The sequence below is a fragment of the Myiozetetes cayanensis genome, unplaced genomic scaffold, assembly GCF_022539395.1.
Source record: "Myiozetetes cayanensis isolate MyiCay16 unplaced genomic scaffold, myiCay2020 scf47, whole genome shotgun sequence".
Classification (NCBI taxonomy): Eukaryota; Metazoa; Chordata; class Aves; order Passeriformes; family Tyrannidae; genus Myiozetetes; species Myiozetetes cayanensis.
In genome coordinates, this window is record NW_026087709.1 from 519,729 (window position 1) to 546,970 (window position 27,242).

The 27,242-nt window shown below is 67.9% G+C and overlaps 1 protein-coding gene across 1 annotated transcript; it reads right to left on the reverse strand.

The window, feature by feature from the left end:
• Window positions 1–705: 705 nt before the first annotated feature.
• Window positions 706–27,242, reverse strand: KMT2D (lysine methyltransferase 2D). Its single transcript, XM_050330997.1, is given in 64 exon segments — window positions 706–1,480; window positions 1,594–1,702; window positions 1,808–1,881; window positions 2,056–2,341; window positions 2,524–2,654; window positions 2,765–2,901; window positions 3,180–4,350; window positions 4,672–4,808; window positions 4,892–5,027; window positions 5,134–5,282; window positions 5,615–5,790; window positions 5,885–5,966; window positions 6,049–6,205; window positions 6,293–6,457; window positions 6,531–6,674; window positions 6,758–7,181; window positions 7,216–8,707; window positions 8,710–9,690; window positions 9,693–9,918; window positions 10,109–10,341; window positions 10,444–10,510; window positions 10,690–10,777; window positions 10,868–10,991; window positions 11,083–11,379; window positions 11,382–12,734; window positions 12,737–12,861; window positions 12,863–13,150; window positions 13,350–13,498; window positions 13,578–13,751; window positions 13,892–14,607; window positions 14,610–15,540; window positions 15,681–15,731; window positions 15,811–15,884; window positions 16,166–16,410; window positions 16,523–16,607; window positions 16,894–17,067; window positions 17,198–17,302; window positions 17,622–17,696; window positions 17,820–18,009; window positions 18,092–18,216; window positions 18,488–18,604; window positions 18,691–18,834; window positions 18,919–19,134; window positions 19,231–19,272; window positions 19,365–19,471; window positions 19,883–20,047; window positions 20,129–20,310; window positions 20,538–20,642; window positions 20,745–20,855; window positions 21,217–21,330; window positions 21,531–21,937; window positions 21,940–22,113; window positions 22,116–22,379; window positions 22,474–22,614; window positions 22,856–23,799; window positions 23,926–24,071; window positions 24,158–24,272; window positions 24,357–24,522; window positions 24,640–24,805; window positions 24,886–24,983; window positions 25,065–25,306; window positions 25,399–25,525; window positions 25,604–25,683; window positions 27,124–27,242. Coding segments are annotated over 63 exon segments (16,281 nt in total). The 5' UTR covers window positions 25,653–25,683; window positions 27,124–27,242; the 3' UTR covers window positions 706–1,387.

A 27,242-nucleotide genomic window follows, 5' to 3' on the forward strand; every position in this document is an offset into this window, starting at 1 on the left:
TGGGGGCCGCAGCCGGCGCAGGGGGGGGCCGGGGGTGTAATGCCCTCTTGCTGCTTCGCTCTCCGAGGCCGCCCCTGCCTGGCAGGAGGTTCCAGACCGACCCCCTCCCCACACACACGCACGCACTCCTCGGAGAATTGGGTTTAAAAAAACCCCCCCCTTTTGCCCCTGCACCCCAAATCTCAGCCCAGCAGAGCACAAAGAGCCCCCCGTCTAGTATATACAATATAAGGTATAAATAGATAAATAACCTTCCACCCCTGTGCCCACGGCGCCCACGTGCAGCTCCGGCCGTGAGGGGGCTCTGGGCGAGCAGGGGGGGCTCCCGCCCCGCCCCTCCTGCCCCCCCAGCCACGAGGGCCACGTGCGAGAAGGGGGGGCCCTCACCCAGCCCCTCAGACCCCACCCCAGAGCTGGGGGAGCCCCCCCATCCCCACCTCACACCTTGGCACCTCCACGGCTGGGACCTCCCAGGGAAGGGGGAAGGCAACGAGGAGGGGGTGTCCCCGTGCCCCCCCCTCCAAGGGGTCCCGGCGAGGGGCCTCCTGCAGCCACATCTGAGGAGGAGGATGGGGAGAGCCCGAGGGAGAGAGGGAAAGACCCCCCCGGGGCAGGGGGGGCCGGGTTGGGGTGGTCGTGGTGGGAAGCGGAGAGGGGGGGAAGAAGGGGAAGAGGGAGGGGCTCACATTTAAAAACAACAACAAATAAAAGAAACAAATCTAACACTTAAAATGAGGTAGGTTTGGGTGCAGAAGCTCCTTGTGTCTGTCGGGGTCTTGGCCTCATCCCGCCGCCGCTCCGGGGTCTCGTCCACACGCACAAACAAAAAGAGATCAAAAGGAACCGAGCGAGCTCTGGCCGCCCTGGCAGGGGCAGGGCAGAGCCCGGATTGTCGAGCTCAAGGAGTCTGTGTTACCTTGGTAATTAGCGAGCAAATATTATTAGTTTCTAAAAAAAAAAAACAAAACAAAAACAAAAAACCAAAACAAAAAAACAAAAACAAAAAAAGAAAACAAAACAAAATAAAATAAAATAGAATAAAATAATCGTTATATCCGGGCCGGCTCCGCGCGCTGGGCCCGGCGCTGCTCCCCCGTGGCTCCCCCACGAGGGAGGCTGGCGGGGGGGAGGTGCTGAAGGGGGGGTTTCCGAGCCCCCCACTCCATTTGCTTGTTTGTTTGTTTGTTTTTTTCCTCGCAGGACGAAGCAAAGAAAACCCTGAGTTGCCAGTTCGTCCGTCCGTCTGTCCCGCCCGGGCAGGGCCGGCGGCGCCGCGGCCGCTCCTCCCTCCATGCCCGGCCGCCCCTGGCACCTCCCGTGGCCCCAGGGAGGGGCTCGGCGAGGTCTCCCAGGCGGGGATGGCGGCCCCCAGTCCCGTTTTTCCCAGCTAGTTCATCCACTTCCTGCAATTCCAGGCTCCACAGTGGCAGGGGATCTTGTGCTGATCGTCCTCGAAGTCGAACTGGTAGTCGTAGGTGAGCTGAAAGGGGATAGTGGGGAGTCACCTATGGCTCAGAGCTCAGTCCTGCCACCTCCAGCCCCTCTTCCTGGCCCCCTCTGCCGACCCCCAGCCTCTCTCAGCCCCCCACTGACCTCCTCCCCCTTGGGGATGCGCCGGCTGGAGATGATGATGATCTTGTCCTCCTTGTCGAAGGTCACGACTTCGGCCACACAGTTCGGGGCACACGAGTGGTTGATGTACCTGGAGAAGGTGGAAGGTTAGAACTGACCCAGGGGCAGGACAAATGGACAACACAACTCCCTCCGGGGCGGGGGTCCCACCACCCCGAAGCCCCCCCGTGCTCACCTGGCCGGGCCCCCCGTCAGTGTGGCGTCAATGACGTGCTCGTTGTTGATGCGGAACATGTAGATGCCACGGTTCTGCCGTGGGGGACAAGAGGGTGTCAGGGGGTGCACCGAGGTCCCCACATCCCACCTGAGCCCCTCCACATCCCACCTGAGCCCTCAACATCCCACCCAGGTCCCCCTACATCCCCACCAGAGCCTTCAATGTGCCCCCCCCCAAGTGCCCCCCACGTCCCACCAGAGCCCCACCTGCTCCTCATAGATCTTCTCCCGCCGGTTGGCCACCTCGTTGCGGATGATGGTGCCGATGTACTCGATGACCATCGTGTGCTTCTCGATGTCCTTGGCCGCGTAGAGCCCCAGCCCCTGGATGCGGGACCGTGCCAGGTACACGTTGTTCTTCCACTCCGTCTTCAGGCGCCGGTACTGGGAGGACTTGGAGTGCACGAACTGTTTGCTGTAGGGCGTGTTGGTCTCGCCCGTGAACGTGCTCTGGTAGGCCTTGGACATGCTTGTGCTGTTCAGGGTGTGGGGCCTGCCAATGGGGGGTGGGATGAGAGGGGTCAGAGCAGAGGGATCCCCAAGGATCCTGGCTCTGCTGGGGGATCCCGGCTCTGCTGGGGGATCCCAACTCTGTTAGGGGGTCCTGGCTCTGCTGGTGGATCCCAGCTCTGTTAGGAGATCCTGGTTCTCCTGGTGGATCCCAGCCCTGCTTACCTCTTGTAATGGGTGAGGATCTTGGGCTCGGAGCGGGCGCAGCCGGTGGGGTTGATCATCAGCGGCAGCTCCATCAGGGGATGGCGCCCGTAGCGGAACAGGTAGTTCTGGCAGCTCTCGACACCCGGCAGCTGACGAGGGCACACAGAGGGGCAGGGGCTTGAGTGGCAGCACCAGGGCAGCCACCAGACCCTTCCCCAGCAGGGCTGACCCCCAGACCCCCGTCCTCCCCCAGACCTACCGACTCGGCGATGCGCAGCACCGCGTGCACCGTGAGGCCGAAGAGCTCCTCGCCCTTCAGGTACTCGGGGAAGAGCCGCAGCATGTCAGCCTCCTTCCTCATCATCGCCACCGGCTCGATGATCCGGTTCCAGACGGCTGCCGAGGGAAGGGAGAACCACAGAATGCCAGCATTAATTGGGTTGGAAAAGACCTCCGAGGTCACTGAGCCCAACCTTTGACCAATCACCACCTCATCAACTCGACTAGAACACTGAGTGCCAGGGGTTGGAGATGGGGACCCACTGGGGACCCCCCCAGCTCGAGTCACCTCCCATCACCCCATCCTCTGCTGCATTCTGGTGTGGCTCAGCCACTGGGACAGGCACCAGATACCACCAGCATTAGTCCAGCACCGGCACCTCCCAACTCCTCACCCTGTGGCGAGGAGTCGGAGAAGACGAGATCCTCCAGGCCCTGCTCGATGACCTGCACGACGAACTCGGGGCGCCCGTTGTTCTCGCAGATGGTGCAGCGGTAGCAGCAGCGGCGGTTGTTGGTCCGCAGGCTCCAGTAGATGCGCGTGGCCTCGTAGCCCACAGGGTAGAGCGCGGTGACGCTGTGGAAATCGGCCATCTGGTGGGGCAGCAGCTGCCCGATGGCGTGGAAGACCAGCCCGCCCACGCGGAACATGTGGAGCCGCTCCCCGCGCTGGATGATGCTGGCGATCTGCTTCACCTCGTCCCGCTCGATGTACACGCGGCGGAACACGGTGAAGCTGCTGAGCTCCTGCTCGCAGGGCCCCTTCAGCTTGTGCAGGGGGCACAGCATGGTCTTGTCCTTGAAGAACATGCACTTGGCGCGGATGGCGCAGGCGAAGTGGTACACGCTGGGGCAGCGGATGCGGTTGCAGCTGTTGGTGGCGCCGGTTTTCTGGCACAGGGAGCACTTGGTGAGCAGCCCGCGGTGCAGGGCCACCTCCACGTTGATCAGGGCCCCGCCCTGCGTCTCGTACACCTCCGTGGACCACAGGGCGCAGTTCAGGTGGACCCAGAGGTCGAGGTCGAGGTTGAGCAGGCGGGCCGGCCCGTCCGTGGCCCCGTCGCCCTCCTCGTGGCAGAAGCAGCACTTGCGCAGGTCCCGCGGCACCTTCTCGGGGCGCAGGGTGGTGCCCAGCTTGTCGATGAACTCGGCGATCTCCTTGTCGCCGTCGCGCTTGGCCCCCCCTTTCTGGATGGTGACGAGGAAGCGCAGCCGTTTCCAGCGCACCCCCTTCCACTTCTTCAGCCGCGGCCGCGCCTCGTCCCCGTCCTCGGGCGGCCGCGAGCGCGGCTTGAAACGGGGCGGCGAGTGGGGGGCTGCGGCCCCTTCCTCCTGGGGGGCCGGGGAGGGGGCCGGCAGCAGCGGCGACGGCAGGGCCGGGGCAGCCTCATGGGCCACCTCGGGGTCGGGGACCCTGGTGGGCTCAGCGGGGCTGGACGGGGAGGGGACGGAGGGGGACAGCGGGGGCGAGGGCTCCTGGGGCATGACGGAGAGCTGCCGCACATCCAGGTTGGACACGTTGTTGACGTAGCAGTGGTGAAGGGTCTTCTCGGGCGCGGGGCTCTCCTGTGGAACGGGGAGGGGGTCACGGGTCAGAGGGTCGCAGGAAGGGGTCCTTGGACCTGCAGGGACCCCAGAGCACCCCACATGCTCCCAACCCTGCAAGGACCACCTCCACCCCTTCCTGGAAGACTCAGCACCTCTCCATGGGGAGACCCAGCCCCCCAGGAAACCCCCTGCGATCACGGGGGGACCTACAGGGAGCACCATACACTTCTACATGGTCACACCTGGTTCCAAAGAGTTCCCCCCCATTCCTCCATCCCAACATAGTCATGGCCCCACAGGTACCCCTCAGTGTCCCAGCGGACCCCCACAGCCACTGACCTGTCTGAGCAGTGTCAGGAGGTCCAGCTCGCCCTTGAGGCTGTAGCCGGGCAGCACCGCGTCGAACTGCTTCAGCCACTCGGAGCTGCTGTCCGGCACCTTCCCAGCCAGCGCCTTCTCCTTCCCTCCGAGTATCCCTGGAAGAGGGAGGCACGGCCCATCACGGGTGGGTCCCAGCCTGGGGCTGCGGGGAGCCCTTGAGGACAAGGAGGACACTCACCAGCCATATCGGCCTCCACCTTCTTGGCCTCGACCACGGCTGCTCGCACGGGGCCGTCGGGGAACAGCACCTCGTAGGAGCTGGGGATCTTCACGCTCAGCAGCTCAGCCATGGCCACCATCACCCCGTTGAGGTTCTGGGATAGAGGGGGATGGGATGGGTCCAGGGTGCCCCAGATGCCACCATGTGAGGTCACCGCTGGGACCCCGGAGGGTCTCACATCCCCCCATCCCCTCGCTCACCTTGGCGGCCGCTGCAGACACTGTCAGCATGACAGAAACCTCGCTGCTCTTGCCCTTCTCCCACGGGGCTCCTGGGCCTGCTGCCCCCACCTTCCCTGGGGGGGCCCCAAAGGGCTCCACGGCCTCGTAGGGTTTCGTGTCAGGGAACACTGGTGTGGGGACAGGCAGGGGTCAGAGCTGCACAGACCCAGACCCACCAAAGCCACCTGTGAGCCCACCCAGCTGCCCCAGACCCCTGCAAGAACACTGCAGGAGATCCATCACCCCCCAGACCCATTTCCCACACAGCCCAAGGACCCTTCCCCTGCTCCCCAAAGTCCCAGAAATCCCCTCCTGCCCCACCCATATCCCTTCCTACCCAACACATGTTCTCCAGACCCCTTCCCTGCACTGTACCTCCCACTGAACCCCTCCTGCTCGGTCCATATGGACCACAGAGCACTCCTGCCCTGGTCCATGCACCCTCCCCAGCCCATCCCACCTGGGATACTGGCCCGGGGGATGATGGGGATGATGGGGGACAGCACACGCTCCTCCAGCTCTGGCTTGGCCTCGCTGAGCAGCGGGAACCGGAGCAGCTCCTCGCCCAGGACGCTCTCGGGGGACGAGGCAGGGACGATGCTGTCGGGGGAGTCGCTCTCGTCGTCGCTCTCCATCCTGAAGGGAAGGAGGTGTCAGGGGCCACAGGGGCTGGTGTCACCCCCAGGGGGCTGGTGTCACTCATGGGAGGTCACCATGGCCAGGGTCTCACCTGACGTCCTCGGTCTGGTTGTGGGGAGGGGTGGGCAGAGCTGCCAGCAGGTCCAGGCTCTTCACCTCCATGGCCGGTGTGTCTGCACGGAAGGGACGGGTGTCACAGGGGGGTGACAGGTGGTGGCAGGGACTCTGTGCCACCCCTGGGCCGGCCAGGCTTACCTTTCTGGCCGTGGGGCTCCCGGGCTGGGTCAGTGTCCTTGGGCTGCTCACCCAGTTCCTCGGGGGCTGTGACACCGTTCACCATCTTCTGCTGCACGGAGGGAGGGGGCGTGGGGGGCAGCGAGGAGGGTGGCGTGGGCGGGTTGCTGAGGTTGTTCTGCGGGGAGACAGCAGGGTGAGCACGGTGGGGTGGTCCAGGACCCCCGGATTGAGGGGACAACAGGTGAAGAACCCCTTCCCTCACCTTGGTGAGCAGCTGGGAGTAGTAGTCGGGGACGCTGTCGAGCACAGCGCTGCCGAAGGCGCCCCGCAGTTGGCTCTTGCCGTTGATGGGGCTGCTGCCGAAGGGCGCGAAGAGGCTGAAGTTGGCTGTGATGGTCGGCTCTGTCAGCGGCAGCAGCGACAGCTCCTGGGGGCAGAGTGGTGAGGGGGGCACAGGGGCAGAAAGGCAGCCCCCACCATCCCCCAGCCCGCGGCCGTACCTGTTTCAGCTGTCTCATGAGGGCCTCGCCGGGACGCAGCCCCTCGTCCTTCCGCAGCTTCTTGCGGGACGCCGGGATCCGCTCGTTGCCTTTCTGCACCCGCTTGGGCTTGGTGGGCGCCGGCTTCCTGGCGATGGAGGGGTCCTGGGGAGGGAGAGGGGTGGGTGTATGAGCCGTGCAGGCACAGCCCCATGCCTATCACCCCCAACCTGGCCCGCCCCACTCACCTCCCGGCCCAGCAGCAGCGGCTGTGGCCGTGGCTCCGTCCCGGCACTCCGGCTCTCCGTGTGCCCGTTGAGCTCGCCCGGGCTCTGTGCTGAGAGCTGCACGTTCTTGGCCCGCAGCAGCTTCTGCAGCAGCAGGTGCCCAGCCTCGGAGCGCCCGCCCGGGGCCAGCAGGTTGTTGGCTTGGCTGGCCCCAGGGTCCCCGTTGGCCTCCGGTTTTGCCGTCTCATCTCCGTCCAGCTCACACTGTGGCGCTGCCGCCGCCTCCTCCTTCGGCTCCTGCTTCACCAACACCTGGGAGCCTTCGCCTGCCGCGGGGGCCCCCTCCGGCACTGCCCCATTGATGTGGATCTCGCTGGGGTCGGCTGGGTCCACCCCGGGTGCCTCGGGGTCCCAGGGGCCATGTGCTGGGTCGGGGAGGGCAGCGCTCGGCGTGGGCGTCAGGCCCTAGCTCTGTGGGCACCGCGGGGCTGGGGGTCGAGGCCGGGACCCCCGGTGACGTCTTCTTTGGCTCTTGGGGGCTCTGCTCGGGGCTGACCAGGTGCTGGGGGGCACAGCCCAGGGGCGAGGGGGCTGGTGGAGTGGGGAGGCGGACAAGGCCGGGCTGGGGGCCACGGGCAGCCAGGGCTGCCTGCACCAGCTCTGCCAGGGGCTGCTGGGGGGGCTGCCCTGGCAGTGCCCGCCCCGGCTCCGCGGCAAAGCCGGTCTGTGCCTCTGCTGGGGTGCCCGGCCGGGGCTGGAAGAGGGACCCCATGGGGCGAGGGGGCTGGCGGGCAGCTGGCGAGCCGTAGTCCGGGGCCTGCCCGGGGAAGGGGCCGGGGGTCCGGAGCGCCTGGCTCTGCTGCAGGAGGCTCTGCTGGTGCCGCTGCACCAGGAGGGCCTGGAGCTGCTGCTGCTGCTGCGGCGTCAGGTGCCGCAGCTGCGGGTTCTTGGCCAGGACACCCTGGAGCTGCGCCCGGATCTGGCCCATCACTGGCCCCGGCACCTGCCCCAGGAGCCCCGGGGGGAGCGTGGCTGTGCCCGGTGCCGGCCCTGTTTTGTGCTGCCCGGGGCTCTGGAGCCGTGGGGGCTGCTGGGGCTGCCCCTGCAGGGCCCCTGCCGCCCCCTTGCCCGGTTGCTCCGGGGGCCGTGGTGCTGGCACCATGCCCTGTGCCGGGCCCGTCCCGCAGCCCAGTGGCGGCTCCGCCACCCCAGCCGTGTCCCCGTGCTGCTGGGACAGCTCGGGGTGGGCGGCCCCGGGGCTCTGCAGTGGCGGGGCGAGCAGGGTACCCTGTTGCCCAGGGGCTGCCCGCAGCATTCCCGGCTGTGGGGAGGTCAAGAGGAGCTGCTGGCCCTGACCCAGCTCAGCCTGGTGCTTGGGGGCCACAGCCTCTGGGCCCCCCAGCCCTTGGGGGTTGAGGGGTCCCTGCTGCTCCCCGTGCAGCTGCCCCCCGCTCTCGCCGCCCTCGGCGGGCAGGGCGCTGCCATCCACCCCCGTGGGCTGGTCCTTGGCAGCCAGGACCGCCGGGGCCGGCTGCATTCCCTGACTCAGGTGCAGCACAGAGGGGGCCTGGCCCCCCGCCCCGTGCTGCGGAAAGTGCTGGATCGAGGGCTGCCCCTGGCCCAGCCCCAGGAGGCCTGGCTGGGTGGCCGCTGAGTTCTGCTGCTGCTGCTGCTGCTGCGGGGTCAGCAGTGCCCGCGACTGTCCCAGCTGCTGGGACAGCACGAGCCGGTGGCTCAGCATCCCCGGAGTCTGCGGTGCCAGCTGGGGCGAGCCCAGCACCCGCTGCTGGTGGGGGGCCAGGAGCACCTGGCGCTGGGGCGGGGGGTGGCCCAGCACGGGCTGGTGCTGCAGCCCCGGTGCTGGCGTGTGGCCCAGCACGCCCGGCTGCTGCTGGGGTGAGAGCTGCTGCACCAGCAGGCTCTGCTGGCTGCCCAGCAGCCCCCCCGCCTTCGGCAGCATGGGCTGAGCCCCGCGCCGGGCTGGGGGGTCGGGGGCTGCTGCTGCTGCCCCAGCAGGCCGGGCTGCCCCGCCATGGCCGTCGGCTGCATCGGGGCCTGGCCCAGCACCCCCGGCTGCTGCATGGACGCCTGGCCCATCATGCCTGGCTGCTGCATCGACGTCTGCGCCATCACACCTGCCTGTTGCATTGAAGCTTGTCCCATAACGCCTGGCTGCTGCATGGACGTCTGGGCCATGATGCTCTGGGGCTGCATCGAGCTCTGTCCCATCACACCAGGCTGCTGCATGGACGCCTGACCCATCATGCCCTGTTGCTGCATCGCCGTCTGTGCCATCACACCTGGCTGCTGCATGGCTGCCTGGGCCATCACACCCTGTTGCTGCATGGATGCCTGTCCCATCACACCGGGCTGTTGCAGCGATGCTTGTCCCATCACACCAGGCTGCTGCATGGAAGCTTGGCCCATCACGCTCTGTTGCTGCATCGACGCTTGTGCCATGACACCTGATTGCTGCAGTGACGTCTGTCCCATCACACCTGATTGCTGCATTGATGCCTGTCCCATCACACCTGATTGCTGCATGGACGCCTGTCCCATCACTCCTGGCTGCTGCATGGAGGTCTGTCCCATCACACCCTGTTGCTGCATGGACGCCTGTCCCATCACCCCTGGCTGCTGCAGCGACACCTGTCCCATCACACCCGGTTGCTGCATGGAGCTCTGTCCCATCATGCCCGGCTGCTGCTGCTGCTGCTGCGGCAGTGACACCTGTCCCAGCATGTTCTGCTGCTGCAGCTTCTGCGCCAGCTGCATCCTCTGGAGCTGCCGCTCCTGCATCAGGCGGCTGTCGGCGGCCAGCCCGCGCAGTGCGGGGTTCCCGGTGAAGAAGGCGCTGGAGGAGCCGGGTCCCGGGGTGTTCCCCATGGCCTGCTGCCCCATGAAGGACAGGCCCTGCTGCACGGCCATGGACACGCCGCCCTGCGACAGGCGCAGCCCCCCGGCTGCCCCGGCTGCTGCCCCAGGCCCTGCGCTCCCACCACGGCCCCCCCGGGCTGCTGCACCCCGTGTGCCGAGAGGAGCTGCCCCGGGAGCTTGGACATGAGGCGGGGGCTCTGCGAGGGGCTCAGGGCCATCACGGCCGAGGCCTGGTGCTGGTGCTGCTGCTGCTTGTTGCGGTACTCGGCCATGAGGTTGGTGTGTTCCTTCTGCTGCTTCCGCACCTGCCGGGGACAGCGGGGCATCAGTGCCGGGAACGGCGGGGCATTAGTGCCCAGGATAGCAGGGAGTTAGTGCCAGGAATGGCATGGCACCTGTGGCCAGGAATTGCACGTTTGGACTGGGGATGGCACAGGGTGCCAGGGATATCGTATTTGCATCAGACAAGGCTCCCAGCCACATGCAGGGTTCTACCTGGTCCAGCTGCTTCTGGATCTTGCTCTGCTGCTCCGTCACCAGCTTCAGCTTCTCGGCATCGGCCTCGGGGAACTCCCTGCCGGCCTTCTTGGCTGTGCGCTGCTTGGCACAGAGCGCCTTGCGGGACTTGCGGTGAGCCCCGATCTGCTCCTCCAGCACCTTCAGCTGCATCTGCAGCAGCTGCTGCGTGTGGAACAGCCACTCCTCGTACTGCCGCTGGTCGGCCTCGTCTGTGGGATGGGGAGAGGGCTCATCAGCAGGGATCCCAGGTCAGCAGGGACCCAGCTCTCAGGGGCAGGGTGAGCCCACCACTCCAACCCCCCTGTACTCACTGATGACACCCTGTGCAAAGGTGGGTGGGTTGGGGCGAGCCTGGGTTGGGTCTGTGCCGCTTCGCTCCTGCCAGAGAGAGGAGTGTTGGGGACATGTGCCTCCCTGTTCCCTCCCCACAGCCCTCACCTCCCCAGGGAGACAGAAACCCACCGGCCAGAGCGGCTCCAGCCTGGCAGGGTCCTGATCACCAAGCCAGACAGACCTAAGGGGCCCCTGTATTCCCCCACCTCAGACACCCCACTCACCTGCCCGCTCCCTGCCAGCAAGTGGTTCTGCATCTCAGAGACTGCTGGGCCCCCCGAGAGCCGCTGGGCCAGCAGGGAAACTTGTTGCCTTTGGGGGAAAAACAGAGATGGAGGTGAGCTGCAGCCAAGGCACCCCATCCATCCCTGCCTGTGCCCCATGGACCTTTGTGCCTCTTACCTGTTCATGCCTGGGGCCACCCCAATGCTGCCCTGAGCCATCACCTTCTTGATGCCCTTCAGTGCCACCATCTTGGCCTTGGCAATGGGGTCCATGATGTCCTCAGCCGCAAACTTGTCCAGGTCTGCCGGGAAATAGGTCACAGCACACTCAGCCCTGTGCCCCCCTCCCAAAACAGCCCCACGCCCCACCAGATCACCACCCACAGGCTCTACCTGTGTCTGGGAAGAAGCTGTTGGCCAACTGCTGCTGCATGACAAGCTGGGGGGGCTTCAGGCCCAGGGTGGGGGGCTGTACCCCAGCCATAGGCTTCTGCACCAGCACCTGCTGCTGGCTCTGCTGCGGCTGCCCCAGGGCCACCTGTACCCCATGGGGGGACGCCAGCACGTGGGGCTGTCCCGAGGCCATGCCCATGTGGGGGGCCAGCGCCGGGCCCTGCTGGGGTGCGCCGAGCCGGGGGGGCTGCGGCGGCATCAGTGGTGGCCGGGCCACCAGCCCCAGCTGGAGGGGGTCTGAGGGGCGCCCAGGCGGGGCGGTTGCCCCTCGGGGGGCTGCCCAGCCGCCCCCGTGTGCAGCACGGGGTGCCCCGGGGCCGGGAGGTGGGGGGTGCCGCGGGGCAGGTGGGCTGACATCTGCTGCTTCTTCTGCAGCTCCTTCTTCTCGTGCTCCAGCAGGTCCTCGATGAGCAGAGGCAGCTCACTGGCCACCAGCGAGCTCTCCATCTTGTCCAGGTCATCCGCTGGCGAGTGCCGGGCACTGCCCAGCCCCAGCGCTCCGCTGTCCAGCTCAAACTTCTCCAGCAAGGGGTTGCTCTGGCTGCCCAGCTGGGCAGGGGCCAGCCCACGGCCGGGGGCAGCGTAGGGGTCCTTGTCCGGCACGGGGACACCGGCGTGGCCGCTGCTGGGGAACTGAGTCAGGCCGAGACGAGCAGGGCCGGCGCTGGGGCTCAGGAGGCTCTGGCTGGGTTTGAGGCTCAGCCCCAGCGAGGCAGAGATCTTGTCGGTGCCCTGCAGCCCCTCTGACTTGACGGGCACCGGGAGCCGCTCGGGGCCGGTGAACTGGCAGGGCGAGGTCTTCAGGCAACCATCCTCCAGCTTGGGCTTCACCTCGGTGGGCAGCGAGCCGGGCTTTGCCTCCGCACCCTGCACCTTGAAAGCTGGGTCAGGGGCCAGCACGGTGCCCATGGGGCAGGCAGAGGGCCCCAAGCTCGCACTGGGCACCAGCCCTTCCTTGGGCACCTCCTGGTTCTCCACAGATGGGGTCACATCTTTGCTGTCCCCAGGGTCGGGGAGCTTCAAGGTGGGTGCTGGTGGCTCCGTCTTAAGCTGGGCCTCACGCTCGGCTTTCTCGTTGGCCGACTCGACCAGGCGCAGGTGCTCGTTGAAGATGTCCTTCTTGTCCCCGGTGTCCAGCTCGGGGTCGGTGTAGGCCAGCAGGTCGAACTCGTCACCGTTCAGCAGGTCGTCGAGGTGGGGGTCTGCTGTCTCCAGGCTGTCCAGGTTGTCCAAGTCATCGTCCCCTTTGGCCACGTCCGGATCCAGGCTCAGGTTGGCCAAATCGTCGTCATCTTCCAAGTCCTTGTGGGAGCCGAAGTCGTCGTCCAAATCGGGCTCCACGGGCACCTCGCAGGGCAGCCGTGCCCCCTCCAGGCTCAGGTGGCTCTTCCCTGGGGCTGGCGCCGGGTCTGGAGCGGGGCCATCCTTGGGACCCTCGGGGCGGAGGGCAGTGCCCGAGGACAGCGGGCGGGGGGGCACGTGCTGCAGCTCCAGGGTGGGGGCTGGCAGTGGCGGGGGGGCCGCCTTGCCGTGAGGCTGCTGGTGGCTGTTGCCCATCTCTGCTCCCTGCGGGGACGCGGGCGGGAGCGGCGCGGAACTTTCTGGGGCGGCAGCGCCTGCATGGGCACGACGGGGGTGCAGAGGGCCTGGGGGGTGCCCTCCTCCCCGGGCAGGAAGAAGCGAGGCCGGGGTGCCTGGGGGGCGAAGGGGGACCCCATGACCCCCCGGTCCCTTCTGCACGTTGTGCCGCAGCTCGATGAAGGGAGCGCCCAGGGTGGTGGACAGCGGGGGCACAGCCTCGGTGGGGGCGGGCAGGCGGGTGCCCAGGCTGCCCATGGGGGTCCCGGTGGCCGGGGGGGCGAAGCGGGAGGTCACAGGGAGCCGCAGGGCTGCCACGGCCGCCTGTTGCTGCTGCTGCTGCCAGAGGTGCTGCTGCTGCTGCTGCTGAGGGGATGGCGCCGGGAAGACCCCACGGGGGTAGAAGGCCTGGGGAGGCCCCACCGTTGCCCTGGAAGACACCGTGATGTTAGCACCAGCTCAGCATTGCCACAGCCTCGATGTACCGAGTCCCACCCCCCTTGGACCACACCCAGCACCCAAAAATGCATAGCCACCCCACAAACTGGGGACATGCATCCCACCAGGGTGATCCCTGCAGACTCCCACCCTGCCGTGCTGACCCCACCACCCTGCCACTGAGCACCCACCGCCCGTTGATGTCCAGCGTGGCTGGAGTGGCCGCCGGTGGGGGCCGGGAGAGCCGCTCGTCCTGGGGAAACGCCGCCTGCACCATGACGGAGCCGGGCAGCTTCCCAGCGCCAGCCGCTGTGGCCAACGTCCCGAGGAGCCCCTTGTCCTGGAGAAAGAACGAGATGGAGTCACTCCTCCATCAGCTGGTTCAGCCCCCTGACCGTGCTGGGGCCCAGCTCTCCCACCTGTGCTGGCTGGTAGGGGGCCATGCCCCGGCTCATCTCGAAGCCCTGCCCGGCGGCCTCGGGGGTCCAGGCGGCGGGTGAGGAGGTGGCGGCAGCAGCTGCACTCTCCTTTTCCTGGCGCAGGCTGTTCCGCTGGATCTGCTGCCGGATGAGCAGCTCCCGGAGCCGCTGGCGCTGGGAGAACCAAGTGTTAGAGCCCAGAGTGAAACCAGCAAGACCTCAGTGGCCATCAATGCCTCCACAGGTCCCATTTTCTCCCTCACATTCCCTCCCAAACCCGGACAGACACAGTGGGATCACCAGCGAGCCCTCACCTGCCGCTGCTTCTCCAGCTCCGACTGGCTCATGGTGCCGAGGGCCCCGTCCTGGCCGCCAGGCAGCTCTGCCAGGTCCCGGTTCGGGGGTGCCGAGAGCCCCACGGCCGCCTCCTCCCTCTTGTCGGCCGTGGGTCCCAGCGTGGCGCGGGGCAGGAAGGTTCCAGAAGGATCCTGCTGCTGAGGCGGGGCCGGGGGCTGCGGCGGCAGCACCGACGGGGGCCGCAGGGGCGAGAGGCTGTAGGTGTCGGGGGCAGCCGTGCCCGGGCCCAGGGGGCTGCCCGCCTGGTGGAAGCCGGGGGATGAGGCGTAGGCCGAGCTCTGGGGCTTCCCAGAGCCATAATGGCTGTTGATCCCATGGGGCTGGTGGGACGGGGAGCCCTTGAGCGGCTCGGAGACGGCCGGGGGGAAGGTGAAGCGCATGGGGGTCTGGCCGCCCGGGAAGACGCTGGCGCCGGGGGAGCGAGCGAAGGGCGGCTGCGGCCCCGCCGGTGCCTTGGCGTGGGGCTCACCCACCGGGGCGCCCCCAAAACCCCCACCAGACTTGAAACCCGGGTCCGGCATCTGCGGCCGGGGGGGCTTGTGCAGGGGGGTGAAGGGGTCCCGGGACTGGGGCCGGGAGGGCGGCTGGGAGTAGGGATCTGGGGACTGGAAGCGGGGGGTGACAGGGGACTGGCAGAAGGCTTCATTGGAGAGCGGGCGGGGGGTGAGGGGGACTGGGAGCTGGACTGGGACTGGGGGCTGGCAGGGACGCGGGAGAAGGGCTCAGAGGGTAGGGAGCGGGGCGGGAGGGCGCAGCAGGCCTCGGGGGGCTGCAGCCGGGGCGTCAGTGGGGGCTGTGAGTAGGGGTCTAGGTAGGGGGACTGGCGGTAGAGATCGGGGTGGCCAGGGGCGAGGGGCCAGGGGTGGGGTCGGGGCCGGTGCCCCAGCCCCGGGCTCTGCGGCTCTACCTGAGAGACCCGTGGGGTCATGGGGGCTTTGAAGACGTCGGCCGCCTTCAGCTCCCCAGCCGAGAGGTGGGGGCCGCCCGGGGAGTCCCCGTAGCCCATGGCAGAAGCGTAGCCGGGCGAGCAGACCTCCAGGCTCCCCCCTTCCTCCTTCTTCACCTCCAGACCCTTCTTCTGCTCCCCGAAAGGCAGGGGAGAGAGCAGGGCCTCGGGGGGCCGCGCCCCGGGGCTCCCCGGCATCGAGAGGTTGTCCAAGGAGGGGCACCGGGGCTTCAGGAAAGGGTCTGGGGTGCCGGGCTGGTGCCGGGGGGTTCCGGGGGCGTGGGGTGGAAGTCTGGGGGCGCGGGGGGCGGTGAGGGGCTGGGACTGGCCAGGGAAGGGCTGGAAGGCAGCGCCCGCCGTGGGGCTCTGGCCCAGGGGCGAGGGGAAGCGGGGCTCCAGCGCGTAGGCGCCGTAGGGGTCGTGCGAAGGCACTTGGGCGGGGGACTGGGGCGGGAGCTTGAGGAAAAGCTCGCTGGGAGACTCCGGCCCCGCTCCGGTGCCCGCCGGGGGCTTCAGGAAGCCCTCTCCGGCGGCGGGGGGGCTGCTGATGTAGACGGGCTGTGCCCCCGGCGGCACCGGGATCCGCAGGTGCAGCGAGGGCCTCTCCGGCTTGCGCAGTCCCTCCCCTTTGGTCTGCTTGTTGATCTGGCTCTCGGCCTGCTGCGGAGAGAGCCGGCCCGTCAGGGCTGTGGGACCCCCTCCTGCCCTCCCTGCGGGCCGGGCACGGGGCTGGGGTGGGCACACCACGTCCCCCCAGGGCTGGGCCGGGGCCGCCGGGCACCTCCCCGCGCCTGACGTACCTTCTGCACCTTGTTGATGCGATGAGCCGCCCGGTTATCTTTGGCCTTTTGCTAACAAAGACACGAAGCCAGCTGACTCGCAGCCCCCGGCGCCCCGGCCCCCCCACCCCGCTGACCCCCCGGCACTCACCAAATACGGGGCTTTGTCCGTGGCAGGGACCTTCCTCCAGAGCTTCATGATCTGCTTGCAGCGGCTCGACCAGTCTGGGAGTCCGGTACGAGCAGATGGAGGGGACAAAAACAACCTTAGCCCGGACCTGACGAGCCCACCCACACCCTGGGTGGGTGACGTTGTCCCCTCTCGTGTGGGGACAGCCCCAAGCCCAGGAGTTGATGAAAAGCCCCATTCCCTGTTGCTGCAGGAAACACTTCAGTGCCAGAGCAGATGGGATCTCCCCTCCAAACAGGGACCAAGGGGGTCATGCTGCACTCAGACCCCCCACCCTCACCCCAACAGGGTGGCTGCAGCTCCCCCAGAGCCCTACCTGGATAATCCTGCTTGAGGTTGGGGAAGTTCATGTTGGCGTAGAGGACGGGGGAGATGGTGGAGAGCTCGCCCAGCTCCTCGTCCTTCTCCCAGCGCTGGAGGCTACGCTGGTTGTAGGACAGGCCATCGCCCTCCCCCTCTGTCGTGGGCGTTGTGGGGGTCGAGGGGGTGGTGGCGGCCGAGCTGCTGGCCCAGGGGCTCTCGGGCTCGCAGTGGTCTGGGCTGAAGAAGCCGCTCCGCTCCCTGCACGGAGGGAACAGTGTCAAGGACCGTCAGGGTGTGAGGGAAGAGGGGACCCCACAACACCCCAGGGTTCGATCCCTCCAAGGAGACCACCCCCAGCTCCACCACATACCTGCTGTCAAGGAACGGGGACTGGCAGACCCCTGAATACGAGTCCAAGGAGACGGATCCAGAGAGCGAGCCCAGGGAAACGCTCCCTGTGAGGGAAAGGAGAGGGTTTGGAGGGAGGGCAGGGCTGGGACTCAAGCCTGTGCCTGCCCCTGGGGGTCCCAGCAGCCCCCAGACAATACAGCATCCCCCAAGACACTTCCCACATTCACCCCCAGAGCAACGGGGAACACCCAGGAGCCCAGGCACTGTGCAGCTCTCTGAGCAGCTCAGCCCCAGCACTTTGGCTTTCTGGGGGGTTGGCAGCGAGTCCTGCTCTTCTCCCCATCGTCCAGGACCCCCCCAGCCCACGGGGACCCTGCCAGTTCCACCCACCCTGCCCCGAGAGCTGGAGGTCTCCCTGCAGGAAGGGGCGCTGTGCCCGGCCGGGGTCCTGCCCGGCCTCCATCCCCCCGGCCACACAGTTGAGGGGCTGCTCCCCCCGCTCCGCCGAGCCCAGCACGTCCTTGAAGAGCTGCTGCACATCTTTGCTCTCCATCTTGGGCAGCTCTGCAGGGGCAAAAGGGAAAAGGTTGAGCCATCCCGGGGTGCAAATCCCACACTGGCGGGAAGTGGAGCAGAAATCTGTGGTTCCTGGCCCTGGGACCGCGCTTGCTTCAGGGGGTGAGGGTGGTCTCACCTTCCGTAGGGATCTTGTCAAGGTCAGAGCTCAGCGCTCCCTCCCCTGGGGTGGCTGGTTTCTCGGCATCCCCAGGGTCTGGGGAATCCTTTGGCTCATCGGCCCCTGCGAGGAGGAATCGGGAGGTGCCCTCAGCCTCTGGGGACCCCAAGCTCAGGGCTGGGGACCCCCGTGTGAACCCACAGACCCCAAAAAGGGACTGGAGTCCCTCGGTCCTCCAAGGACCCCGCGCCACGCGGGGGCGCTCTGGGCGCCACTCTATGGTCACCAGCGCCACGGGAGTCACATGGGGGAACCATAGAGTTCAGCCCTGCCTAGAGCGGATCCCCTCAACCACAGAGTTCCCTTTCGGTGGGTGGGGGGCTCCAGCCACCGTTGGAGGACTCGGCTGTCCAGGGGTCCCGCGGGGGTCCCAGCGGCTCACCCAGGTCCTCGGCCTTTGCATCATCCTTGCCATCGTCATCGGGAGCGGCGGCGCTGCCATCAGTGCTGTCATCCCCTGCAGGGCACCAGGACTCAGAGGGGGGAGCCAGGACCCCCCAAACTCCCCCAGGGTCACTCCTCAATCCCCCCGGGGTCACCCCGAATCCCGGCTGTGGTTTGTGCTCCTGGCCACACTCACCTCGGGGGTGGGTGGGGGTCTCCCTCCTGTCCGGGGGGGCTCCCTGCAGTGCCCCAGCCAGGTTGGGGTCCCCCTTGGGCCTTGGGGCGCTCTGGCCCAGGGAGGGGCGGGCGGCCCCGTCCCCCACCCCGCCCGCTGCCAGCAGCGCCTTCCGGCTCAGGTCCATCAGCGCCTTCCCGAAAAACGCCTCCTGGAACAGGGGGGTTCTGTCAGCATCAGGGGATCCATCCTCACCACCCCCAGGCCACCTCAACTCCCCCCATCCACCCCACCTGCAGGTACGGGGGGAACATGTCCTCCAACTTGCTTTTCTTCCGTCCCCGGCGCTTCTTCTTCTCATCCCCCTCTCCTGAACCTGGATCCAGGCCGGCCTCGGCCGGGACATCGCCCGGAGCCCCTGCAACAGCCCCCCAGGGAATGAACACACGCCCCCCAAAAAGGGACAGGGGCTGTTCCCGGGCCACAGGCACTGTTACAGCATTGTGGGTCTTCCCAGGGGATGAGAGAAAGGGAAAAGAGGGAGAAAAGGGAAAGAGAAGAAGGAAGAAGGGAGAGGGGAGAGAGGCAAGGGTTGAAAAGAGAAAGAAAGGGGCTGAAAAGGGAAGGGAAGAGGAAGAAGGGAAAAGGACAGAAAGGGAAAAGAAGGAAGGGGTGCCAGCAGGCCCTACCGTCCTCGGGGTGCCCCTCAGCGCTCAGCCCCTCACGCCCCACGTCCGCCAGCACCGCCGGCACCTTCTTGAGCCGCGTGTGGGACTTGCGCTGCCGCACCATGAACCCACCGATGCCTGGGGAGCAGAGAGGGGGTCGCAGTGTGCCCAGGGCGGGTCACAGCAGGGTCTGAGGGGGGGGTCAGGGCTTGGGGGGCACTCACCGGGCCGGTACGGCTTGCGCTTCCTCTTCTTGCACTCCTCAGGGTCCTCCAGCCCCTTCCCCGAGTCCCCGTCGGCGCCGACGTCGCGGTCGGGGGTGGCCGGAGCCTCCAGCTTGATCTCGCACTCCATGTGCTCCACACCCACTGCCACGGGGCAGGGACACTTCAGCGGGGTCCCCTGGCACCCCCACACCGCACCCTCCCGGCTCTCCCTCCAGGAACACTCACCCTCGGCCTTGAGCAGCTCATCGGTGTCCAGGTCTCCGTCCTTCTTGTCCTCGGGGCCCAGGGGGTCGCCCCCCTCGAGCCCCCCATCCCCGTTGAGGGCGCCGGGGCGGCCCTTGCGCTGCCGCCGCTTGTGCAGGGGCGACAGGGTCAGGTTGCGCAGCACGGCCATGCCTGTCTCCGTCAGCCACACGCCCTCGAAGCGGAAATACTGGGGCTCTGGGGGGACAAGCAGCACGTTGGGGACAAATGCCAGGGCCGGGTGCACAGCCAGAAGCAGGCACAGCACTGGCACTTTGATGGCACTGCACATACCCGGATCCTTGGCCTTGACCATCTCTGCGGGAGGCACGGGCGCTGTGCAGGAAAGCAGACGGGCAGGTGAGCCCCCACGTCCCACACACGTCCCCCAAACCCCTCTCTGGGTTCCCCGCACCCCGTGAGCTCACCAGGTTTGATCACATAGGGCTGGCAGGCGCTGCAGTCGAAGCCTTCATCCGCAGCCTGCTCCACCTCCTCCTCGGTGAAGAGGCTGTCGCACGCCGCGTGCAGCCACCTGCGGGCAGGGGGACCTGTCACACACCACGGCCACCCCCGGGGACACCAACTTTTACAGCATCACAGAATATGCTGAGTTGGAAGCGACCCACAAAGACCATCCACCAGTCCAACCCTCAGCCCTGCACAGGACACCACAAAATCCCACCCTGCGCCTGAGAATGCCATTCCAACGCTCCTTGAGCTCTGGCAGCCTTGGTGCTGCAACCACTGCCCTGGGGAGCCTGTTCAGTGCCCAGCCAGCCTCTGGGGGAAGGACCTTTTCCAGAGATCCAACCTAAACCTCCCCTGACACAACTTCAGGCCTTTCCCTCGGGTTCTGTCACCACTGAGATCAGACCACGATGAGTCTCCCCTCAGCCTCCTCTCCTCCAGGCCGAGCGGACCCAGCGCCCTCAGCGTCGCTCACCGATCGCAGTGCCGGCACTGGATGAGCAGGTCGTCCTCCACGTACTTCTCGCGACAGAAGGGGCACACGACGAGGCTGGCACAGGGCGCGCAGTGGGTGTAGTTGTTCTGCCACTCGCAGTGGAACCCGGGGGACGCGGCCCCGCACTGCACACAGCACACACACCTGGGCAGGGAGAGGCATCTGAGGGGTCAGTACCAGCTCACAGACCCCCTCAGGGTTCCCTCCGTGCCCCCCGCAACGCACCACTTGCACTTCCAGCCGCCCTTGGGCACGGTCTGCAGCGGGGGGTCCAGGCAGTACGTGTGGTAGCTGATGTCGCAGTCGTCGCAGAGCAGCAGGCGCGAGGGGTCCGAGGCTTTGCCGCACACCTCGCACACGATGCACTCCACGCAGCGCCAGCCCTTCAGCAGCATCACCTTGGTGATCTGGGGACGTGAGGGGTGGCGGCCATGTGAGCCCTGGGCATGGCCATGGGGGTCCCCAGGCTCGGCGTGGCCACAGAGGACACCGGAGTGGCTCGGCACGGCTGGGGGACACGCCAGAGCACCACGCAACACAGGGACACACAGGGCACAACCTCATACGTGTGTCCCATGGGCCAGTCCCTGAGGGGCACAGCACAGTGCTGTGGGGTCCCAGGCCCCCTCCTCACCTTGCTGTTGACACAGTAGGGGTGGTAGCACTGGGAGCACTGGGAGCAGGCGAGGAGGTGCCCCTCGGCCCCACGCCCAAAGCTGCCACACACCACGCACATGTCCTGGGGGAGAGGTCGGGAGTGAGGGGACAGCAGTTGCCAGCAGAAGGGACACAGAGTCTGTCCCACCCTGTCTGTCTGTCTGTCCTGCTGTGCCCCAGTTACCTGCATGAGCACAAACTTGTCGGTGTTGGAGAAGAGGACGACTGTGTTCTGCATGGTGTCGTCATCGTCCTCGTCCTCCTCCTTGCTGGGCGAGCTCTCCACATCGGCGAGCTGGGGACAGAGTGGGGGGCTCAGCACCAAGGACCCTCTCTCTGTGCAGTTTAGGGGACACCAGCCAGTCTAGTGCTAGACTGGAGGATCCAGGAACATGCAGGGGCAGCAGAGCCCGTCCCCAAGGGGAAGCTCCATGCCTGCCCTGGTCTTGTGGGGTGAAGCCCCCAGACTCAGCAAAATCACAGGCAGTCACACCTCCCATAAGGCCCCCCACCCACCCCACCTCAAGGGCTCCCAAATCTTTCTGAGGGACTGGGATGGTTGGGAAGGAGACGGGGAAGACTCTTGGCCCTCACCCCTACCACCCAACACCTCAGGAACACCCTGGCCCCCCACCCCTGCCCCAGCCCAGCCTTACTGCTAAAGTGTCAACGGACGAGGTGGTCGACTTCAGGCGCGCACGGCCCCGGCCCCGGCCCCCGTGGGACCCACCTCGAGGGCGCCTCCGCCCAGGGAAGCTGCTGCTGCGACCCTACAGCCCAGGGGAGAAGGGGGTTACGACTCCAGGGAACCTGGCCAGACCCCCAGGCAGTGGAGGGGCACAGCCCCCATCCCACCCCACTGGGCCCAGCCCTCGCCTGCTCGCCAGCCCGGGGAGGGGGTCCGGCCTCGGCAGGGCCCTGAGAGTGCGGGGATCCCAATGAAACCACAGCAGGAGGGGCACCCCTGTACCTGCTTGACCCGGGAGCGCCCCGGGGAGCTGCGGCGCCGGCCCTTGTCCCCGTCGCCCTTGGCTGCCGGCTCGAACAGCAGCGAGTCGTCGGTCTCAGCGCCCAAGGGCAGCGAACCCCCGTCCTCCTTCTGCAGGCTGGCGTCGGCCGAGGCCGGGCCCAGCTCGGGGGACAGCGACCCCCCGCCCTCGGGGTCCGGGGAGCCCAGCAGCGGCTCCGAGCCGGGAAAGCTGCTGCTCGTGTCCCCCTGGCTCAGGTTGGAGATCTCGTTGAGGATGTCGGGCCGCGGGCGCAGGGCGGGGGGCTCGGGGCACCCCTCGTCCCCGCGCCCCAGCAGCTTCTCGCCGCCAGTGCACACCTCCATGGGGGTCTCGGGGCCCAGCTCCTCCGTCTCCAGGAGCAGGGGGACCCCTTGGCTTCGGGGTCCCCCCCGGCCCGGCCTTCCTCCACCGCATCCTCCTCGCTCAGCGGTGGGGAGCTGCCGCTGGTGCCCTCCCGCTCCAGCCTCGGTGCCTCTTCCTCCTCCTCTTCCTCCTCCTCGGGCAGGCCTGGGAAGGGCCCCAGCTCTGGGGCTGGGCTGCCAGGGGGGCATCTCCAGGGGGGCTGGTTGGGGACTCCCCCTCACCACCGGCCGTCTCCATCTCCTCATCCTCGGGGGGCTCGGCGGGGGTCAGGGTGACGACAGGGGAGCCCAGGGGGGGTGGTGGGGAGCCGGGGGGCTCGGTGTCCATGGCAGTGCCAGGGCTGCCAGGGGGCTCGGGCAGGGCTGGGGTGGGAGGCTCGGGCACCTCGTCCTCCTTGGCGTCCGGGGAGGGGGCTGGGGGGCGCGCAGGAGAGATGGCGCGGAGAGCTGCGGGTGGAGAGGGGGGACGGTGACATCACAGCCCCCCTCCCACGAGACAACCACTCCCCCTCCCCCAACCCCAGTGTGTCCCCAAACCGACCTGGGGGAGCTGAGGGCGGAGGGGTCATCTCGGGGGGCAGCAAGGGCTCCGGCTCCAGCTCCATCTCCATCTCCTCCTCGGGGGGCACCTCCGGAGCCAGGGCTGGTGCTTCCTCTGCCACTGCCACCTCAGGAAGGAGACCTGTGGGATGGGAACATGGGTGAGAGGGTGACAGGGGTCCCCTCCACCCCCTCTGCCACCCAGTCTGGGGTCAAGCAGCAACAAGACCCCCTCCTAACCCCCCATGTACCCCAAAATAGGACACTGACACCTGAAATGAGGGTCGGGCAAAGCCAGTGCTGCTGAGAAGCCCCCACTGTGAGACCCCCACACCCACAGGACAAGTAGGGAGAGGAGACAGAGTAAAAGGTCCCCAAATTACCTGGTGGCTTCAGGTCCTCCTCGGAGGGCAGCTCACTGGGGAGTGGCTCTTCAGGGGGAAGCTCATCAGGGGGAGGCTCTTCGGGGCTCAGTTTGTCGGGGGGAGGCTCTTCAGGGGGCAGCACTTCGGGAAGAGGTTCCTCGGGGGGCAGCTCATCAGGGGTTGATTCATTGGGGGGCAGCTCGTCAGGAGGTGGTTCATTGGGGGGCAGCTCCTCAGGGGGCAGCTCTTCAAGGGGCAGCTCGTTGGGGGGAGATTTGGGGGGTGACTCATTGGGGGGCAGCTCGTCAGGGGATGATTCGTTGATGGGCAGCTCCTCAGGGGGCAGCTCTTCAGGGGGCAGCTCCTCAGGAGGCAGCTCGTGGGGGGGCGACTTCTCGAGGGGTGGGTCCTCAGGGGGCAGCTCGCTGAGGGGAGGGATGTCGAGGGGCAGCTCATCAGGGGGTCGTTCACTGGGGAGCACCTCCTCGAGGGGGGGCCTGTCAGGGGGCAGCTCAGCAAGGGATGGTCTCTCGAGGGGCAGTTCCTCCAGGGGGTTCTCCGAGGGGGGCAACACGAGAGGAGGGGGCTCCTCAGAGGGCTGCACGTCAGGGGGCTGAATGCTGGGGGGCTGCACGTCGGGAGGCTGAATGTCGGAGGACTGCATGTCAGAAGGTTGAATGTCGGGGGGCTGAATGTCAGGGGGCATTTCCTCAAGGGGTTGTTCACTACAGGGCACCTCCACAGGGGTCAGCTCGCCAGGAGGAGACCCGCTGTCACCCAGGGGGGCCTCCTCCCTGGGGTCCAGAAGTGCGTCCTTCAGTTCTGAGGGTGCCTCCCTGTGGTCCAGGGGTGCCTCCTTGAGGTCTGGGAGGGGCTGTATCTCCTCATCACCCCCCACAGGCTCCAGCTCAGGTGGGGGGACGGGCACATCCTTCGGCTCGCTGCAGCTGGGAGGCTCCAACCTGGGCGGGGGAGCAGGTGAGGGGAGTGGGGATCAGGCCACCTTGTCCCCGACGCTGCAGGAGATGTCCCCTCACCCACAAAGGGCCTAAAACCCCCCCATAACCAGCCCCCCCATCCCCACTCACGTCTGGGCAGGCGGGTCAGGCTGTGGTGAGCATCCTGGTGCCACGGGGGCATCGGCTGCAGTGCAGCCCCCACACACCACGGACCCCTGGCAGCCAGGGTTGAGCCCCACAGGGCACCGGCCACACTTGGAGCAGACCCGGCAGTTCTGGTGGGGGGAACAGAAGTGTGTCAGGGGCAGCAAGGAAGGAGGACAGGCACCCCATTACCCCCCCGAGTGAGAGCAGCACACACCTTGCACTTCCAGGAGCCGGCAGGGAGGCCCTGGCTGGCTGGATCCACGCAGAAGGTGTGGTAGCCCTTGCCACAGGCCTCGCAGACCAGCATGGTGGAGTCCTGGCCGGGCTGCCTGTGGGGGACACGGGTACATGACGGCAGGGACCCCTCCTTGGGTGTGTCCCCCCCTCCCGCCATAGCAGGGCTGGGGGCTCACCTGCAGGTTTGGCACGCTCTGCACTCAGGGCACTGCCAGCCCAAGCACCCGCGGGGCGTCGGGGCCGTGTCCAGGCAGGCGCCGTGGAAGTGCTGCCCACAGCCCGTGCACAGCAGCAGGTCCCGCAGGTCGCCCGGCCCGGCGCACACGCGGCACTGCGCGTCCTCTGGGGGGGGACACAGGGGGTCAGGGCCACCTCCTCGCGGGGTCCCACCCTCCTGCGACCCCGCAGGGGGATTCGAGGAGCCCAGCACCCAGGGGGGTGTCCCCAGCCCGCACGCACCCATCTGCAGGGCCTCGGCCACGTGCTCGGGGCAGAGCAGCCGCAGGGTCTTCGTGGACTGGAAGCAGCCGCTGGCGGTGGCGCAGGGGAAGTGGTAGAGGCGGGAGCAGCCGGCGGCCGCCCGGCACGGGATGGTGGCCCCCACCCGCCCGCAGCGTTCACATTTCTGAGGGTACAGGAGCCCGGGGGGGTCAGTGCTGCTGCACAGCCGAGCCCCCACAGCTCCCCCCAGATCCAACCACTCACCTGTGAGATCCCTGAGAAAACAGCTCTGGCCACAGCGGCCGCCTCCGGCCCCGCGCCGGCCGCCCAGGCCGCACAGCAGCGGTGCACCCAGCAGTGCCCTGTGGGGAGGGGGCGTCAGGGACAGCCTGGGGACACCTGCAGTGCTGGGATGGGGACCCCGGTGCCGTGACCCCGCTCACCTGTCGGCTCGAAGAGCTGCGCCGGGGTCACCCCCTCGGAGAAGCCGATCTGTGCCAGGTCATCGCCCGTCAGCTCTGGCTCCGTGGAGGGTTGGCTGGACCCCGGGGGGGGCTGGCCAGGCCCCTCGGGGGGGTTGCTGCCCACGGGCCAGTCGGGCACCGGCTCGAAGCGCTGCAGCTCCCACTGCCCGTGCGGGCTCCAGTCCCCACAGTTGCAGAGGGCGCAGCGGCGGCCTGGCAGGCTGGGAGGGGGAAACGTGGGGTGTCAGGGATGTTTGGGACACACCCCCCCCACCACCAGCTCCATGCCATCCCCAAGCCTCCCCATCCTCACCTGCCAGTCTCGGGAGGTCCCTTCGTGTCCGTGCTCTCCGGCTCCGGCCCCGCGGAGGCTCCTTCGGGAGGTTTCAGGGGGTCCCCCTCTGCGCTGCCCATCTCCTCTGAGGCCACGGCCCCATCAGCTGTGGGGAGAGGGGGTGTCACCACCACGGGGGCACAGGGACAGGGACAGTCCCCCCCAGATCTGTCCCTGTGCTCACCTGGCGCGGCCGCGTCCTTCTCCTCGCTGGGCGCCTTCTGTTCGTCCATCCTGCCTCCGGCGTCCCTGGGGGGGCCGCGGCTGTAGGGGGGCAATCTGTCAGCACAGGGACACTGGGACCTTCCCCAGTCCCACCACAGCCTCCCGTGACCGCCCACCCAAGGGATAGGGCAGCCCCCTCCCTTCACTGCTCCCAAGGCAAGTTCACGGGGTCCCAAGCTGGGAGTGTTCTCTGGGAGCGGATCCTGTCTCCCTGGGGTCCCAGGAGACCCCCCCTGCCACAGGGGTCCTCCCTGTCCCCCCATCACACCATGGCCTTCCAGGTGCCCCCGGGTCTGGGTGGGGACAGTACAGTGACACCCCAGCACATCTGGGGCAGCCAAACCCCCAGAGTGACCTCGATTCAACCCCTCGGGGGGGGCAGGTCGGTGACCTCGGCTCCACTGAGCACCGGGACTCCGAGGACCCCCAAGACCCTCCCAGGAGCACCCACAGCGCTCATAATGAAGGTGTGACCCCCCAGTGCCTCCCACGTGGGGGACTTGGGAGAGGATCTGAGGTGCAGCACAAAGCAGGGTCCCCTCCATTGGCACCTGCCCAGGGTTCAGTTTCCCCAGGCCCAGCACCGACCTTGCACAGCACCAGGGGGTCCTGGGATGACTCTGGGAAGGGAGGGGAGAGTCCACCCCAAAACACGACACTTAAAAACCGAAGGGGGGCCATGCCCTGATCTGCAGCCACCCCCTCCCACCACCACTTCACGTACACCCCAGAAGGGCCCCAGCCGGCTGCGGGGGGTGGGGGGCAAAAAGGGGACCCCAAACCCGACCACGAACCACACAGGGGGAGGGCAGAAGATCCGGGGGGGTCCCGCGGGCACAGGGGAACCTCAACGCAGAGCCCGGGGCAGCAGGGAGGGGAGGAACGCACCGGGGCAGCTCCGGTACCGCAAAACCCGGTGACGGCCCGGGGGGGGACAGAGGGAGATCCCGGCCACGGGGTGGGGGCCAACCCACCCAGCAAACCCCCCGCTCCGGTTCCCGGTGGTCCCGAGGGGATTCGAGCCCCCCCCCGGAAAGGCCCTGGGCCCGTGGGGGGGGGACGATCGGCCCGCGGCCCCGGGGGTCCGAACCACCACGCGGGGAAACCCCCCCAACCCTTCCCGGCGCCCTCGGGCCGCGCTCTCCCCGCTCCCCGGTGCGACCGGGAGGGTCGGGCCGCCCAGGCCCGCAGCCCCGGCCCCGCCGCGGCCTACGCGGGCACCGGGCCCCGCGCGCCGGGCCCGGCCCTACCCGCGCCTCGGCCGCCCGGGCCCCGCCGGTACCGGGCACAAAGGCGGCTGGAGGGAGGAGGCCGCGGTCTCCGCGCCGGGCCCCGACCAGGCCTTACCGGGCAGCGGCGGAGGCGGCGCGGCCCGAGCCCCGCTCGGCCGCGGGGGCCGCTCCTTCCGGGGCCGCCGGGGCCCGTCCCGCCCGCGCGGGCCCCGCGGCGGGGCCGCCCCCGCCCCCCGCCCGGTGCTCACCCCCGCGGCCGCCCTACGCCGACGGGCCTCGGGGCGCGGGGCGTTCGGTGCTCCCGGCGCGGCCATTTCCAGAGGAAAGTAGGTCCTGCCGCCCGCCCTCGCCCTGCCCCGCCCGCCC